The sequence below is a fragment of the Brachyistius frenatus genome, unplaced genomic scaffold, assembly GCF_029030835.1.
Source record: "Brachyistius frenatus isolate BFR_SWC_R1_liver_20210118 unplaced genomic scaffold, ASM2903083v1 Contig_103, whole genome shotgun sequence".
Lineage (NCBI taxonomy): Eukaryota > Metazoa > Chordata > Actinopteri > Embiotocidae > Brachyistius > Brachyistius frenatus.
Genome location: NW_027210702.1, coordinates 144,669 through 163,759, shown reverse-complemented (window position 1 = coordinate 163,759; position 19,091 = coordinate 144,669). Strand labels below are relative to the sequence as shown.

The 19,091-nt window shown below is 42.6% G+C and overlaps 1 protein-coding gene across 2 annotated transcripts in view; it reads right to left on the bottom strand.

Annotated features, from left to right (window-relative positions):
* Positions 1-13,956: 13,956 nt before the first annotated feature.
* Positions 13,957-19,091, bottom strand: part of LOC138628695 (fibroblast growth factor 14-like) — a 46,028-nt gene continuing 40,893 nt past the window's right edge. For both annotated transcript variants that reach the window (XM_069711875.1, XM_069711876.1), the window contains exon 5: positions 13,957-19,068. In XM_069711875.1, the coding sequence (XP_069567976.1) occupies positions 18,920-19,068 (149 nt within the window). In that variant the 3' untranslated portion in view covers positions 13,957-18,919. The remainder of the gene's footprint in view (positions 19,069-19,091) is intronic.

Sequence of the window (19,091 nt, the reverse complement as noted above, 5' to 3'; positions counted from 1 at the left end):
AATTTCTAGGATATGTAAGATATCTCTACCATATGCATGACCTTGTGTGAGCACGTGTTGTGTCTGGTTCAGTTCAGCACCACGGACAGCAACACGGTGCTGCTGCATATATAACTACACGTCTGCTCATTTCTGCTCAAGCAAATGCAATGAAAAGGATTTTGGCTGTTGCAGCAATATAATCAGCTTATTTGATGTATTTCAGACTGAACTGTGCAAAATGTGAACCACTAGAGGGGGGAGCAGCTCCTGTTTTCCAGCATCCACTCTCCACCATCAGACTTCCTCTCTCCTCATCCCGGCTTTGTATGTAGAACCTACAAGTGAATCGAACCTTATAATTTCAGTGCTCTTTGTACTGACATGATGTGAGACTCTGCAGTTCAGATGAATAACTCCTTGTCGACACTCACAGTATCCACATGGCCTCTTTGTATCGGAGGTATTACATCTGTCTGCTCTCATTTCTCTCTCAAAAAGCCGTCCTATCAACGAGTCACTCAGACAATCGCTGGATTCTCTTCTGTTTGTGCAAATGTGCAAATGTCTGTGCGTAAATACTTGTTTACTTGTCCAGAGAGCCGCCTCTCCAGGCCTATATGAAACAACCTCTCATCTTTTCGGATAACACTTTGAGAAAATTGTCAATTTGGGAAGGCGGAGTAGCGAGAGGCTGAGAGGCTTGACTGCTGAGCTGGAACAGACAGACGGCCTGGATCTTCATTTTCCTTTCTGTCTCTTCCTTTTATCTATCGTCTTTTCTTTCTATATGTCTCTGGTATATCTGAGTGTATAGAGGTGTTTGTCAGTACGTTGGTCTTTGACATCAAAATGGTTTTGGATCGCTCAAGACATTTCTCACAGTAATCCCAACGCCCCTCATGTCAGTTTTCTCTCAGTAGAAATAGCTTTGCACTGCTGACCTTTATATTGAGCAAGACCTCCCCGACTAACTGACCCAGTATCAGTTCATTCTGAGTGTCAGTGGGCTTTTTGACAGCCGTGGACATGTTCGCGTGCCGTTACTGCCGGCTCCACCAGCAGCAAAATGATTTCTCTTTTTGATCTAGCGGAACGAATGACTCTGATCCTGTCATTATTTTACTGATCAGTGCTGCCTTAAATCTGTTCAACCTGCTGGGATATGACTTTCTATTACTGCTTAAATTAAATAGATAGTCCAAAAACAGTCACAATTCATTTCTTTTTTTTTTTTAACGTCTTTGCATGTTCTCCTCTGCGCCTGTGTGGCCAAACACATGCATGGTCGGTGAATTAGTCCAGGGTGTCCCCCCACCTTTCGCCCAATATTTGTCCCTGTATGAGACAAAGCAGGTAGAGATGATGGACGGATGGATGGATTTCAAGCGTGTGTGGCACCACTGCCCTCCGTCTCAGAGCCCCGCAGTGTGGTGAACCCTGTCTGATACCTGGCAAACGGATGCAGCTGCCCACGAACAACCACATGTGCACTTTGACTAGCCGCGGGGCTCGCGGTCACTCAGAGGTGACGGAGAGATCTTCCTGCCAGGGTGGAGCAGTTGCTTTGGAAATGCTGGGATTTTAGTATGCTTATTGAACATTGTAATGCACATGTATTTTTTTAATTTTTTATTAATACATTTCTCCACAATGCAAAGCAGCTGCAGTTTGCATTGTTCTAAAATGTTATGTTCAGCTTTTTTAACTGCTAATTATTGATATATTTAAAGGACATTTTCCGCCTCACCACCCTGTTGTTTCCTTATTGTGAGCCGTATCAATCTTCTGATCTAATGTTAAAGATGTTACCAAATGCACTCTGAAATTATCATCACAGTTGTTAAGTACAAGCAGGACAGCTGGTTGAATATGAAGTCTAGTTTTCACACAACAACAGACCCAACATCCAGCAGCAGCCTTTACACATCCCTGTTTGACCCACTGAGACAAAGCAACAACACCAACTGTCACATTGTCATATCCCATCATGCATCAGCCTTCCCTCAAATGCATGAATGCAAGCAGGAGAATAGGCCCCCGTCCTTTCTGTCATCTCTCTGTTCCCCCATTATATTCTCTGTGAATGCCACTGAAGGACAGGTTCATTTCCCTGCGACTAACTCAGGCCCTGATCTGCTGTTTTTCGACCTCCTAATGTTGCTTTAAGGTGTGTGTGTGTGTGTGTGTGTGTGTGTGTGTTGTCAAGCCAGCAACAGACAGCTGACATTTAGTGGTATTTCCGGGCAGCAGGTGTATTGAAGAGAATCTTATCAAAAAGAGGAAATTCTCCTCACTCCTTTTCATCCCTGTCGTCTCTGACGACTGCCAGCTGGACCCACAGTTCAGCGTAAGTCCACCGCGATGCAGGAAGCTCCGAGAAACACTTCAGAGCAGCGAAGCAGCTCCACCTTTCTGCACCTCGTAAGGCCACAGTTTGAAAAATCCTCTCATTGTGTCCGAGACATCCACCTCCATTGTTCACATCTTGCTTTAACAAGAGTCTTGAGGATAGACGTGCAGAATTTAATTGGACATTTGCATTTATTCGGGTTTTAATGAGGCTAATTAGGCCATAAGATCATACTTAAAGTCTTGGTAGTTTTTCCTGGATACAGAACAAGGTGTGAGACCTACTCGCAGCTGTGGATTCAGTAATTGTCCCCTCAAATTTTCACCTTTTGAAATGGGTTTCTCAGGTTGGAATTTCACTAATTGCGGCCTCATAATTAACCGTGAGATGAATATTTGTGTTACCATTGTTCCTCTGATTATGTCTCGTTTCCTGTTACAAAATTAGACCAAGTAAGATGTACAAAGCAGACCGCTGTGGCCATTATTTGTAAGATTTGAAGATATCACACACGCGTCATTCAAGTCCATTGATCCGAGGTTTAAAGTGGATCGCCAACAATTGTGATGGTAATTATCCACAGTTCCAGATCGATGTCAGATTGCAGCAACGGCTGCAATATGCAGAGTCATATAAGTATACAGCTATTCCCTCTTTTTCTCCCAGCTCACTAGACGTATGCACACAATCCTCAAGTTCTTCTGAAGCCACACAAAATGCCGAGCATTATGACAGCCAGCACTAGAAAGGGAGACATTTCATCTCCATAAACTCTTTCAGTTGTTGACAACTAGATATGAAACATATCCGAGAACACACTGAGATTCAAAAACAAAATATGAAAGGCTGACACAAGAAAACAAAAATACAGGCTGGAGCGATAACGCCTAACGAAGGCCCCCCACCGGCACACGTTAATCTATGTTTGCTCCTTATTCTGTGTTCCTGCCTTCACAAACCCGGGCAGGTGAGCTCACTTCAGCTCAGCTGGATTTCTTGACATTACAGCAGGGTTACTTTATTTTCTGGCTCGTCTCCGCTCACTCTCTCTCTCTCTCTCCCTCGCATTACCTGACTCCTCCGCACATCTGCTCCTTGACAGCTTTGCTCTGTAGTTCCCTATTTTGAATTTTAAGCAGGTCTCCCACCCCGACCATCCACTCGGCACTCCCGGCTTCTTCGTCTCTCGGCTGTCTCAGCCACTTCTCTGTCACCCGGCTGAAGCAGTCAAACCTCGTTTGCTTCTTGGTGTACTTCCCTGAAATGTGCTCATTTGGATTTGGTAGATTTGGGTGAAGAACTGACGAGCAGAAAAGAGGAAAAGCTGATGTTTTCTACCTCTAAAATTCAAACCACAGCATCATCTTCCGCATATTACAGCGAGAACCCTTTAGAGATTTCATTTTTGATGGCGTCTGCTTCGTCAAATTCTGTTATGTTACTTGGGAGAGGATCAGGCCGTCGCTGTAGGCAGCCAGCCATGCAGACGGAGGGGGGAGCATTCAACACGTGGGACAGACAACATGTCGACAGTTCCAGCTGAGTTGCCATCACTCTCTGATCAAATGGTTTTCAGTTGCGGATGATGCTGCAGCTCCTCAGCGTCCTCAGGACAGCAGAGCTGCCCGTCAACACGCTGCAGAGAGACATGACGGTGCAGTCTTGGCTGGATGCTGTCGAGTTGTGTTGGTGGTGTACTGTATCTGTGAGGTGAGTTCGGGGCCTTACAGTCAAAAGGAGTTACACTGTGAGCACGTGGCTGTATTTAAAGGCTGGTTTTTGAGCATGAGATATCTTCCTCCAGGTGGGTGCGTGTAATGAACCCCACATTGTGACATCACAGGTTCAGATCTGACCCGAGTTATTTGTCAAATCCGAGTTATTTCTTATCTTTTCTCTGATTAAAACGAGCTACAATATCAAAAACATGTTTTGTTGTGCTGTGCAGCGCTTTGACAGATTCCTCTCACTGTCCCACTGATGAAAGCACTCTTTAAAGCCGCACTTGTTCAAGGCTTCTGTCGTCCTTCTGTTCCTGTTAAGAAGCAAAGATACAACGAATATGAAAACAAGATGCAGGATATCAACATGTTGCTGTCGGTTTGCGTCTGACTTCAGGACGTTTATAGATTCACCTTTCATGTTTCAAGTCTTTGTCTGGCATTTAAATGTGCCATATAAACAAGATTGATTTGGCGAGGTCAGTTATGGGGTCATAATAATGTTTAATTGTTACTATAAATCAATGAATTAATGAAATACTAGTTGCATACATGGCAAATATAAAAAAAAAAAGCAAAAAGAAAGAAGTTTAGCGAATCTTATTGCGTGAGTGTACACTCCAAACCAGCAGGTGGCGGTGTCACTTATAAGGCAGAAGAAGTTGGTAGACAAAGAGAAGAAGGGTTTTGAATCTTGGCGGGGACGTCATCAAACATTTCACCCACAAGTTCCCCAATAATAATAACAGCTATTTTTATTGTGTTTTCAGCGGGCGGCTCGTCTTTATGACGTAACGTTGTTTACTTCTATCAGCACAAAATTATATATATATATAAAAAAGAAGTTTCATATTTAAGTGCTGTGTCGAGCTGCAGTGCGCACGCAGTGAAGCTATTTCCCGTTGCCATGGTGAGTTATTGATTTTGCCGGTTGCGTAACTTCTGTGAGCCCAAAGAGCTGCTGTATGACCTCATTTCATGTTTAGGTGGAACACTACAGGATGTAATAATATACAAATAAGAGACAATATTCATGTAAATTGTCTTAAGTAATTAAAGAAACCATGAAATGGGAACTAAATGTTTATACAGAGAACAAGTTAACTTGAGCAGCGACATGATGCACACAACGAAAAGTACAAGGACATTTAATGACTTATTTGCAAACATGATGACTTTTATTTTGTAATTTAAAGGGTAAGCAATATATTTAATCAACCAATTTGTGAAAGTTGTTCAGATTGATATATTTATTATTAATAATAATAATTAAAAAAAAAGCTAGAATTATTTGCCACACAACATGTTTTGAAAAATGTTCCGGTGAATGTGAGTTATTGTTCTTCCATCACTGTACTTGTGCTATTGAATCCTATAGAAGGAGAGCTATGTGACATTTTCACTGCCGTTTCCTGCCTCGTGGTTTATCTGTAATTGGCTGTATCCGTACCAGTGTTCATGACATCTAGCAAAATGTTTTTTTTTTTTAATTTTTATTTATTTATTGCAGTGGACTAAAGCGTTGGATGAGCAAACGGCTGGTCGACATCACCGCCCGTAGACACGCCGGTAAGCCGTGGTGATTTCAGTTATTGAGTGTGACATTTGTGCAGCACAAGCTGTGGCTGCTTTAAAGATATTTATTCAGCTTAGACGGTCAAATGGATTGATGGACACATTAAAGGACGAGCAAAGAATCCTTTATTAGCGCACTCGTATTCATAAGCATGCGCGAGAGTCCCACCGTCAGTCATGAGGCCTGATGGGAGAAGCTGTCTGCAGACTGTAAATGCCAAAGTTTCCGCTATTGACAGACAGCAAAAACAGAGGGAGAGCCGGATGGACGGACAGAGAGGGATGTGGGAGGAAACGGGAGGCTCTGTTTGTTTGTGTTGTTCAAGTTTGATGGAAGTAGTGCACAATCTTCATATTTTAAGTGATGAAACAGAGACAGTTTGTCATCATAGTCTGTATATAGATGATACATTTTTTAGGTCATTTTAAGAAATAAGCAGCATGTTATTCAGGGAATAAACTCATGAATTAATTTGGTTTCTGATTAGTTCCCTGAGAAAGATATTTAACCTGCGTATAGTTTTGTACAGCAGCTGCTAATTATCATAAAGTAGAAAAATGAAGGACAACGTTATTCTGTAGAGACAATAAATTAAAGCGTTCGTCTCCTTTGCAAACACATTGTTGTCTGAGCTTTCAGTCAAACAGACCGTGGTTAGATTAGAGATGTGATGCAAGGAGGTGATGGGGCTGGCTTTGGTTTATTACCAAACACACATACATCATCAAATTTTGACCTGAGTGACCTGAGAAATGTTGTTTATTTTCAACAGGGTTACAGCTTGAAACTCATCATAAGGGCATCAGAGGGCTTGTTAAGAGTCCAGCGTATTAACTCCAGGGAGGACATTACATTGTGAAATTAATTACGTGGACTCGTCTGTTTTCCCCAGAGCGATATGATTACAGTAGTACGTCACATAACAACACAACCCAGCTCATATTCCTTCAAAATCGGATCCGGCTGCTCAAACTGTGACAGTAAAGAGCAGTTCACTGTTAACGAGCCGGAGATTTATCGACTGCTGGCAGTTTAAAGACAGAAGGTGATAAATACACTTGTGAATATATTACCTCCTATTTGGTAGTGGACTGACACACACTGAAGCCCTGAAGCATCGTAACGAAGTTTATTTATTTATTAGAATTTTTTTCCTTTTACAATTTAGAGTAATTACCGTAACAGCTGCCGGCACACACACACCTGAACAATTACCTGCCACGAATGGCTGAGTGGCGGCTGCACCCACGGGTGAAATTGCTGGAAGGCCAGACGTGTCTTACACTATGATCAACTGACAAAACTGTCTGACTCATCAGGCTAAAAAGCTTTTCCTAACAAAAATGTAAAAAACAAAACAAAAAAAACAACCTCTTATTGTGTGAATGAAGCACAAAGCAGCTTTTATTTTTGAAAAAAAAAAACAATCCCATCTTTTCTAGATGTGCACCTGTAAGTAAAGAATGTATTGATTTTCCATTTGAACATCTTGACCTCCCCTGCTTGTGACACATGCACACACACCCCGATCAAATGTTCTGCTCCATTGCCAGTTGCCAAGGTCACCAAACCTGCAAAGAAAAACACCTTATTTTCCCTTGTTGTTTGTGCTGCAGTCGGGCATTGATCTCTCCGTCTGGCTCAGTCTCTCTTCTCTCTCCGCTCCAGTCCATTTCCCCCCCCGCACCCGCAAAAAGGTAGACAGAAATAAAGCGGCCTCTTCTCAGAAATCTCCAAAGGAAGTGCTCGCTCTCTCTTTCCCTCGCTATCAAACCACAGAGCTGAGACTTCAAAGCCACTCTCTAAAAATGGGGGCGGGGGGATAAAAAGTGCTCGATATGGCTCCTACCCGCCACGGCGGACTTGTTTTGTGAATGAACCAACATGCTGAGTTACCTGTTGGTTCTTTTGACCCAGCTCTCTATCTTGTTCCCCTATTTTCCATTCACACGCTGAATGGTCCTCTATTTAAAGAGTTTCCAGATGTTTCTCTGGTCATTTCAACTCTTCAAAACAGAGGGCAACAGGGAGATTTCTTTTCTTCTGTTATTTCAGCCTTCAGAAACTTGCTGTGCTCATTAAGCAGCTGTAGTTGTGACAGCACTGTTAAAAGTGCTCTGAATTTCAGTGGACCACGGTGCTAATTTATGTCTGTGTCTCCTTCTGCAGCGGGTTCTTCAAACCGGGCAGATTACACAGACAGATAATAGAATTCATTTTATGTAAATTAAACAGCTAAAAATTCAAACAGTTTTAACTCCACAGCTTCAAAGCCTCCAAATTTCACACTTTACGTGTGTTTTATTTGTAACTGTAAGAAAATAATAATTTTAGTACCAAAAACCATCTCAATATAGTTTTACATCTCTCTTGTTCTTACAGTACTTATTGTTCGCTAAATGATTATGAACATAAGCTGTTGCGGTTCTGTTAGCTCTCCCTGATTGGAAAACACCATCTGCCCACAGATACAGTCAATACATTTCCCTCTTAAATTAATTAAAAGAGATAAATAAACAACAATTACCTTAAAAAAAAAAATGCAGAACTGTTGGTGTTTCCACCACACTGGTGACATTTAACTGGCAAAGGTCTCGAACTTGTGGAAAATGATGATTGTTAAAAACAGAAATATTAAATGAGGACATTTAATTTTCACCACGCTTATCTGGGCACGTAGAGGGAACCTGCTGTTGGCTGTATATTTTTTGTAATTTACATTATTATAGATGTCAGTTATGGGTTATAATGAGGTTTTCTGACTTTGCTCTGTTTTCCCTTCAGCTTTCTATCGCTGCATTACAGTACTGAGAATTCATTTGGCTGTATAATATGTTGGAATATTCATAGACTCCAGGAAAGACATGCAAATGTAAGCAGTGCATCACTTATAAGCATGAATATACACATGTTTCAGAAATGCAGAAGCTGTAAGCAGAAACACAGAAGACTTTACAAACATGCAGCACTTTGACTAGAATCTGTTTGAGCTTCTTGTTAGTGAGTTAGGAGATGATGAGGCAGCTCAATAATGGAAGATCTGAATATCCCAAATTATAATAGGCTATCGGTGCGTGTTTGTCAAATGAGAGCCAGCTGGGGAAATCACATTCAGATGAAATGCAGTATTTATGAATGAAGGCTTCTTTCTGACTTCAATATTAAAGCTGCTGAGGTGCCTTTCAAAACCTTATAATAATCTCACTCCTCCTTTTCTCTGTTCTCCCCATCTGTCTGTCTAATGATATTAGACGGGCAGACACAAAGCTGCTGCATGCATTTAGTATTTCCTCCGTTTTTGGACTGTTGATCTGTTGTTGTGGCACATGCCAGGCAGACTGTTGCATAGACGCCATCAGTAGGTTTATTGTGTGCGGCAGATATGTTGGCAGGTGATAATTTTCAATAAGTAGTAGACGGCAGTGTGCAGTTTGTAACACTACGTCGATGTGCAACTCCATGCCGTGGCTACTGGTCCTCTTGTAGTGTTAGAACCTGAGATTTGGTTCGATTCAGGCACAAAAAGCAGCTCGAAGGAAGATTTTGTAGACATTTGAACAAATGTGAGTCCGACACAGGCTTTCTTGCTAATCCAAAAGGTTTATGGAAACACTTCTGAAATGTTAACCCAGGTTTAATCCTGTGAGAACTCTTCCCGTTTTTGCTGTAGTACTCGATAATCCCTCAAATTTCCACCTGGCTTTGTAGTTGATGCTTTGAACGTTTGCACATTTCACTAGTAAGCTGATCCCGATTAAGAACTGGGTGAATAATACCAAAGCTAAAAACATCCTCTGCCGTGTGAAAGGTAGTTTTGACGAAGTCTCGTCAGCTTAAAAAAACTAAACAAGAAAAAAACAAAACAGTTGAGGGCATTTAGAGGTTTGAGATTTTCTGTGTATTATTAGCTGGTGACTCCAATTGTACAGTAGGTTAGTCTAAATCTGCCTTCATAAATCTGTGCGGAGGTCAAGCCGAACACGACGCAGCTCAACAGAAAAGATAAGTGACGCAACAGCTTGAAGTGGACGTGATTGCTGTGAAAACCTCCCCGTGACTCATTGCTTTGTGAGCGTGTGTTGGTGCCAGCGACAGCACGGTTGGAGTGTGTGGAGGAATCTGAATCTCGGGGATTGGGTTGGTAAATACAACTTGTTTGTGCGCTGACAAGAAGCAGTTCTGTGCTATAATACACTCTGCATGTGCAAAATGCTGCTTGTTAATGAAGAGAAAAATTTTCCCGTTTTTAATTCCCTGCAGAAGTGTCATGTAAAATAGCATCATAGTGGAGGGTACACTGTCGATGCATGTTACCCAATTCAGAATTACCTTTTTAAAGTTGATATTTAAATGTGCACAAAGAGACTCTCCTTGCTCTTGGCTCCGTATGGAATAATAATTTCCATTGACTATCTCTTTCCGTTCTGCCCGTTTGTCTGTGTTTTCCTCAGTCCGCTGCTCCTCATTTGCATGACAGTTGAGAACAATATTGCCGAAGCAGCGAGACAAAGGCGCTCTGTCTTTTAATTTTGTTCTCTTTTCTCTCTTTCAGAGCCTCTCAGATAATGAAATGTGTCACAGTCAGTGTTTCACAACCTCTGTCCAGAATAAATCCAGCAACAGGCTTGATCACATGCACTAAGCAACACAGGGCAGTGATGTCATGTGAAAATATACATCTTAATTAAAAGTTGCATTAATCAAATTTTCCTTTATTAAAATCGTGATCACCCAGCTGTGCAGCTCTGATAAGAATCATGTTAACTTATTTTAGCTTATTTGGTTGTTTTGGCTTAGAGCACATTTGCTGCACAGCTAGTGAATATTGGACATTCATATTGCCACCCTCTAAAGTTATAATAACAAACTGCGAAGACATTTCCATAGCAACCAAAGTTTAGATTTAGTTCTGTGATTTTCCTCTCTCAAGTCTTGAGGAGAGATTTTTTTCTTCTTCCTCCTCTCAGACCAACATCAGTAAAGAGGCTCTTCCTCCTTCTCCTTTCGGCTATGATGCTTTCTTGGTTGCCATGGCAGCCAACGAGTATCTCTGGTGCCGGGCAGAAATGGGCTCTGATTGGTTAATCAGTATTCAGACTGCGCGCTTGCTCGGCTGGATGCTCCTCTGCCCTACTCTCCTTCTCTCTCTCTTTTTTTTTCTGTGTGTATGTATGTGTGTGTGTGTGTGTGTGTGTGTGTGTGTGTGTGTGTGTGTGTGTGTGTGTGTGTGTGTGTGTGTGTCCGTCCATCAAATGTCAGTTATCACCTGAGAGGAAAATTATTCCTTCCTCTCCTCCTGCCAGCACGTTTCACTTCCTTTCCTCGCCAGCCTTTCCCTTCTTGGCTTGAGGAAGAAACGATGAATGAATGACGGAGGAGGAGGAGAAAAATGGGAGGAGACGGGGAGAAGAAAAGGAAAACAATCTGAGGAGAGGGGTTTAAACGGGAAGAGACCAAAAGAATGAGTGACAGCAGCTTTACCGTGACGACTCTGACCTCTGACCTTCATCTATATTTTTTAAGTCAGAGGAGGTTTAGTTTGTCAGTTGGAGCCTAATTATGATTCATCAGGATAAAATCCATCAATAATGGTGTATTCCATCGTCCTGGGCTTCAGTGGGGACTTTTTGTGTCCCGTGATAATCTGGATATTGTTTCAGAGCCTGTGAGGAAAAAAGAAAAATCCCCTTTTATTTTCATTGTCAGTCAAAAGGCGATAAAAAAAAAAAAGAGTCGGGGGTTTGATCTTAACCTTTCAGCATGACTGACAGCAGCCTGGTTGCCATGGGGATATAAAATGAAAAGAAACCCCCTGTCAGGCTACCTTATATAACGCTTTTGTCTGGTGAGAACCTCACAGTGTTGCTAATTAAGTTTCCGCCACATTGGAAAACATCTGGATAGGCGGAAACGACACCGGGAGGTCAAAGCTGCGAGCTGCTCTTCTTCTTCTTCTTCTTCCTTTCTGCTCTGGAGATACGAGGTTTCTCACGTGGCAGCAGCTGCGAGGGATATTGCGGCTTGAAGTGTCCGCGATGACTATGAAAACCATCTATGGTGTGTGTGTGTGTGTGTGTGTGTGTGTGTGTGTGTGTGTGTGTGTGTGTGTGTGTGTGTGTGTGTGTGTGTGTGTGTGTGTGTGTGTGCGCGCGCGCCAGCGCCTGTTGTCTTTGATGATAATGAGGCAGACAGAAACAGTCTCTCAAGTGAGCTCTCAATGCCGCCTCAAACACATTGCTTCAGCATGGGCATACTGTGTGTGTGTGTGTGTGTGTGTGTGTGTGTGTGTGTGTGTGTGTGTGTGTGTGTGTGTGTGTGTGTGTGTGTGTGTGTGTGCATTTGTGGCAGATAAGACACCGAAAATCCCAACTCGATACTGTTTTAATGAAATTAATCAAACAGACGGGAAATCGAAACATTTTGTGCTGCGTGATAACCGAATGCCGTTTTTTTCCCCCTTTCTGTCTATAATTGGCTGCTTTTTAATAAGAGATTACTGTTCAGCCATTTTGCTTTGAGAATAATGGAGTTTTCATTTAGCTGCCGGCCACGGGGATCTCGTGGGTTCAGTGAAGTTACACTTAGGTGAAGCTAAGATCACAAAACGGTGAGTACATTTTGCAGAATTCAGTTTTAATGTGTTTCCAAATCTCTTTTCTTCGCTGTGAGTGAGGTCATGCTAAACCTCTCCGTTTGTCTTCTGCTGAAAATAAGTGAGACTTTATGTGAAGTCATCTGTCGAACTGTCACAGACCAGAAGTATTGAAAATTGCCTTTGGGGTAATAATTTGTATGTAGAATATAACATGCAAGAAGCTCCGTACAATTTATAGTAAGATACATGAACATGAACATGGCAGAAAAACAAACGAGCCGCTGAATCTATTCTTAACGTCACTTTGCTCGTATTCGGTCGGTCTAATTGAATTTACCTGCAGAGCGATGAATCACACGCAGCGGTACGATGACAAAGTACGGAGGTTAAAAATCTAGATTTATGCAGGAGGCTTCTGATCTCGCCATGAAAGATGTCGAGATGTCGCTGTGCGCATGATAACGTGAGAAATGGTGAAACACCATCATAAAGAGTCGCAGGGGAAATAAGTAAGGAGGGATGAAAGAGCTCCAGTTTCTCACCGGCTATAGTTCCAGTTCTATATAACCTGCCTCCTCGCTCATTAAACACTGCTGCTCTTCAGAGTGCACTTCATTTACATTAAATCTACATATGCTAATATGTTAATTACATCCACCTCATTACTGTATTTGCTGGTTCATCTGTCTCTCCAGCCGTTTAATAGTTCTTCCATCAAACTCTGTCTCTTTCTCGATTAACTATAGATTTTGATAGATGTCCTTTTCTCTATTCTTTTGCCTCTTGCACAGCAGAGATGTGATTTCATGTGAAAGGAAGAAAAAAGAAGAAGAAGAATCGAGTTGTTTTGCAGGCGGCGGTGACTATTTTGATCCGTCAAATCCATTTCAGTTTTCATGAAATTTCAAGATCAAGGATCAAACTCGCGGAATCGAGGCGATAGCAGGTGTTTGGCGGCGAATATGAGTCACCGTCACAGACTGACGTCTAGACCGGCTCCACACCTCGGAGTCGCTGCCCACATTTCTAACATGTCCAACAATTCGCATCAACAAGTCCTCAAATTAAATGATAAAATGTTTGTCTGCTGTTTTTTTGAAGCACCTTGTGATCTGATTTGCTGACACCGATGCTCTCTGTATTCTTGGGAGAACGTTGTCCGTCAATTTGACGAGTGAATAAAGTCCCAATCAGGCTCAGCTGAGTATTTAAAGGCAACAGGATACAAACCGTACACAACAGACTGGGAATGTGGGGGTCAGTTTAGGCCCACAGCTCATTTAACCTGAGTGATGTCACTTCCTTTGTGAGGTTGTACTTAGTTAAATGTGTGAGAGCTCGCTGCACAAGCAGCTGAAGAGTCTTCTGTCCTTTTGCACAGCAAAGTCTGTCATTTACTGCCTATTTTCTGCTCCTGCATTGGATAATAATACAGTCTGCCCTTCGGTCAACACAAACAAATAAAGGGTTTTATTGAAAGGGCTGTCAGCTGTGTGTGTGTGTGTGTGTGTGTGTGTGTGTGTGTGTGTGTGTGTGTGTGTGTGTGTGTGTGTGTGTGTGTGTGTGTGTGTGTGTGTGTGTGTGTGTGTGTGTGTGTGTGTGTGTGTGTGTGTGTGTGTGTGTGTGTGTGTGTGGTCCTTGAATACTTTCAACCTGAGAGTGCTGGTATTAAACAGATGGATAGATTAAAGGATGATATTATCAAAAATTGAATGAATCAGTCCAGTCCCGCTTCCTTTCTATAAATCCTTTATTCAATATTGTTGTTTTCTGTGTGTATACAATGGATTTGGACACAAACTGTACAGTGCAGACAAACTGTTTGCATAATATGTATGTAAAGGTAACTGTACGTTTACTGACAGACAGAGTAATCTCCTTTAAGGTTGGCACCAGTCACACTTAGCTTGTGGCTTCATTTATGAGTCTGGTTTTTTTATACTTAACATTACTTTTTTTGTCTAAGAAGATTGTCCACCAGGGCGTGTTCATACTTTCAAGATACATCTGCGGTAGAATAACGAATAGTTTCCACCGACATCTAACAGCATCCGTAATATCTACCTGAACTCAAATCCAGCGTTGTTAAAAGAAGAAGCAACGAATATCAAACACTTACTTATTCATGTGTTTTTGGTTATAATTGTATTTTTTCTTTGCTTTCAGCCAAAAGAATTAAATATTGATGCTCCACTAAAAGTTTTTAATGCAGTGCTGCATTATTGCAAAGACAGATTATGTTGTAAAAAAAAAAAAAAATGTCTTTGCAAGTTGTTTCTGACTCCACTGGAAAACCAGATGTTTGATATCTGAATGTATAAATGAACCACACGCTGCAGCGTCTCTATTTGTGCAAACCGATGGCAGAAATGAGCCAGAAGCTCAGCGTCACTGGTGCTGTACGCTGTAAATGTTTGTTTTGTTTTGAAAACACATTCCCTACATTACCACATGCATTAGCCCCCCGTCATCTTTCCTCTTTTAAAAACCATGCAACAAGTGGGAAACAGTCCAAACAGAGAGAGAGGAGGAGGAGGAGGAGGAGGAGGAGGAGGAAGAGAAAAGAGTTCTCTGGCTGCATGATTACACAACGAGCAGAGAGCAAAAAGCTAGCATAGTTACAGTGAACAGAAGATTGGGGATCAAAGGATAATTGAAAAGTAAAATAGGATGAGGAGTGTGTTTCTGCTGTGTGTGTGGGGGGGTGAGAGTGTTTAGAGGAAGAAACAGCTGGGAGGAGAGCGCATTTACTGTCTCGTTTCAGATTCAGATGTTAATAAGGCAGTCTTTTGTAAGAGGAATAAAGTGGAACAGAAAACAACAAAAAAAAAGAAACGGCAAAGAAAACCTGAGGGAGACGAGCTACATCACGAGTGCGAACCGTCACATGTTCCTCTGTCTCTAAAGTGCACCTGCACTGCAGCGGGCATCTCACACCGGCTTTTTTTTTTTTTTTTCTATGTGTGTGTGTGTGTGTGTGTGTGTGTGTGTGTGTGTGTGTGTGTTTCCTATGACGTCTTGTGTCCATTTTGTGCCGTCTGATTTCAGAGCTACAGTTCACGCAGGATGAAGGAAGATGGCTACATGTGTACCTGCCAGGAGAAAGACGAGTGGTGCTCGTATGTGGAAATTAAAAGTGACCCGGGTTGACGGGATTGCTCGCTTCTAATTAAATCAGCCTGCTCTCTTCCTGCACCGAGTGCGCTGTTAGGTATTTCATAATTGTAGCCTTGGTACCTGGTTAACCACCAGTGGGGAGAAATCTCTCAGGAGACGCTGACAGTAATTGTGCCTCTGTCGTTTTTTGGAACCAGGAGCTGTGATTACCAGCCTGGAAACACTATTGTGGCTGTGGTCTTTGGGCAGTAGCCAGGAAACCAGGCCATTTTTCTCTGGCCTCGGCCGTCATTAATTCTTGAGCACGTCCCACAGATCTTTAATAGCGCCTTTCACAGGATGGGAACCCTACTGCTAACCTAACAAGCTGGTCCTCTCTGAATGGAGATCGTTCCTCTGCCAGCCGTGTAGGACAAATTAGGTGCTTGATAATAATTCAATGAGCTTTGTTGCCGACTGAAAGCACGCTCGTCTGTAGCTTCATTAAAGTGGCTTTTTGGAAAGGTTACCACACAGGCAGCGGAGACAACACGGGATACATTAAAAAATAAAAATAAAAAGGACGTTTATAGACCTGATTGTCAGGGTTTATTTTCTACTAGTAACCCCTAGTGTGACACAACAAGTAGTCAATAAATACATCCACATTTCTTTGACGAGCACAACACCAGTCAAAAAAAAAAAAAAAAAGACTCCTTCCTCATCGACGTTATTCAGAGAAACATGAAACAGAACAGAGCTGGAAGTCCAAAAAAACGCTCTGAGGCTTATTTGGGGGGAATCGTGGGTTAAACCACTTCTGGAGACTTTAACACAAATCTCCAGCTGCCCTGAATCTCACATCTTGAGCTTGGCTGGGGATGAGAGGCACTAACATAGCTCGCTCTTTTTTATTTTTTATTTCTTTTTTCTTTTTTTTTTCTGTCTGATGACCCAACAGCAGGGATATATTTCACACGCACTTTGCAGATTTTCAGTATCAAGAGAACAGTTCGGTGACAGGACAGAAACTTAAAAACTCTTCCATGTTTCGTTTTTCGGCTCGAGAAATCACTTCTTTTTTTTTTTTTTTTTTTTTTGCAATGTTTTGCTTTAAAAAGCATCAATTCAGGGCCAAACTTTTACCCCATGACTGGATGAGTTCACGTGATGTGGTGAACACCGACAGCTAATGAGTTCTGCGAAGGGAGGAAAATATGTGGCGTACGTGAGGGGAAGAGGAACAAAACCCAAAAAATCTGAGAAATGCCAATTAGAAACACCGTGAGCTGTCTAGTATGTTCACAGTCTGTTCAGATGAGGAGTGAATCCTGTGTGCAACACAGCGAGACAACATGACACGTCAGCGTGGCTCCACACACTCGTACCTGTTGCTGAGGCTGCTGATTTCTTTTTCTTTTTTTTTCAGGGGGCGAGGAGGAGGAGGAGGAGGAGAAGGAGGAGGAGGGGTGGGGGGGGCGTTTGATTGATGTTGAAGTGCGAGAATTAATGGGACAGCCTTGATTTTTTTGTTGTGAGGCCCCTTTGTCTCGTTCCTTTTGTAGTTGTGGCAACATCGGTGGAGGTCATTCATCTTCAGCAAACAGGACGGTGTTTCAATCATGTGATTAAACTGCCAGAAAGTTGAGATCCAAAGCAAGAGAGGCGCACACTGTCTGTTTTCATCCATTAAAAGCAGACTCGCTGTTATCCTGAGTCTCACAGACTTTATTAATTTGTGTCTGCCTCATTGTCACTGACACTAATTTGAAGAGTTGGATCACAGTATTAATATCTCCTCAGCGATATGACCGACTTCTTGAGGAGATAATTGGCATCTGGTCTTGCTGACAAAGTAAACAGAGCGCCGAACAGGATTCAAGTCCAGAACAGCCGAGCTGACTGTCACAGTGAGAGGGCGAAGCATGGGGTCCATTTGGTTTCTCTTCTTTGATTCTTCTCTCACAGACCCATATGTCAGTGTTTGGATTTTACGTGCAGCTTTATTCAGCTGTAATCAACATGTGCTGTTTTTGTTTTTTTTGTTTTGGTGGTTTTCACTGTGTTCTACAGAAACCACTTTTCTAACACTATTAAGTAACCTAAACAGATTTTACAGGTCGTTGTGCAGGTTGGTTTAAAGCCACTATGTGTAATAGTCTTTTAATTTGGTAGTGCACTTCCTCTTCTTCCAATTTACACACGTGAACAAATCAGTGTCACATTTTTGCACATGGTGGCTTTAACATCGTGTACCCTGTTCACTTTTACCCTCATTCCTACCTTTTTGTTTTCAAGTACTGGGGAAGGCAACAGAGAAAAAAAACTAAAACTTCTACCAGGCTCCTCGTGACTGAGATCGCCACCTGACCACGTCAGACCTCAGATATCTGCTACTCCATGTAAACACTGACTGCTACCATGCTGCTCGGACACCAGCATGCCTCCTGTGTGACCTCCGTGTTGCTACAAACAGGGCGTTTGTGGAATAAAACTCTTCATTTACCGACTGATCTCCTCCTCTCCTGAGCTACACTTGTGTCAGCGATGTGGAAAGCATCATAAAAGGGACAGAAAAACTAACCGAAAAAAAAAGTCAGAGAGGTAGAAACTAAAATCGGGTTTGTGTCTGTACAACAATGCAGCTGGATAATCACGAGTGCTTTGTGTGTGCAGGATAATAAGTAACGAATAGATAATAAGGGAATACTGAAAAGTCAAACATGCTTTTAGCCATCTGTGCTCTTTATAACATGTGATAAAACATTAGGTTAGCAGGCGTGTTTACCTTGTAATGCACTCGGACATTTCTAAGTGCATTTCATTGTAAGCTCGGTACCGAATGTCCTCTGCTAAATCTTAATTGATCGATGACTAAGCATCTGAATAATCAGTGTTTGGTGTTTTAAAGTGTTTTCTTTGCTGATGTTTGCTGATGTTTTTAATCTGTTCTTTATTTACTCAAAAGGCCGAATCCAAGTGGTCGATTTTGTGTGTGTGTGTGTGTGTGTGTGTGTGTGTGTGTGTGTGTGTGTGTGTGTGTGTGTGTGTGTGTGTGTGTGTGTGTGTGTCTGTGGCCACCAGCAAGCGAGCATACCTGGCAACAGAAAACAGTACTATCAGGAGAGGGAAAAAAGGCGCCTCATTCTTATAGATTGTCACAGAAAAATACCAGTGAGGACGACATATCTTTCATGTTTTTGTTTATATTTTCCAGAAGTCCTTTTTGTCTCCCGTCTGAGGGCTCGCCACTGTCCCAGTTCAAAAATATCTGGCTGGCATCCGGCCCTGACTTCTTCCTCCTCCTCCTCCTCCTCCTCTTGTCCCCGCCACCAACTGCAGCGCAGTCCCCTTGTGGCCTCGCTACACGACACCGGATCTGTCCAATAGGGAGAGAGGAGAGGCGGGACGTGCGGCCCCACTGCTGACCCGTCAGAAGTTTAAGCTGTGTCGTTACCTTTTTCGTTGCAGTTTTTGTTTTATTGAGAGCGCAGCAGTGGGGCGAGTCTGTGGCTTTTCCTGGCCTCTGGTCAGCCAGGAGGTTGTGGGTGGTGGTGGGGAGGGGTTGGGGGGTTGGGAGGGGTGTTAAAGAGGAGGGGTTATGTCGCCTCCTTGTCAGGTTTGTTGACTGGTTTGCCGCCATTCATGACCACCGGTTCACTAGTTGTGCTTTTGGAGGGCGGGCCCCCGGCGACTTTAGGCGCCGCCTCTCCTACATCGTGCAGCGAAGGCTCTCGGTACATCGCAACTAGACAGCGGGCGGGGGGGTAG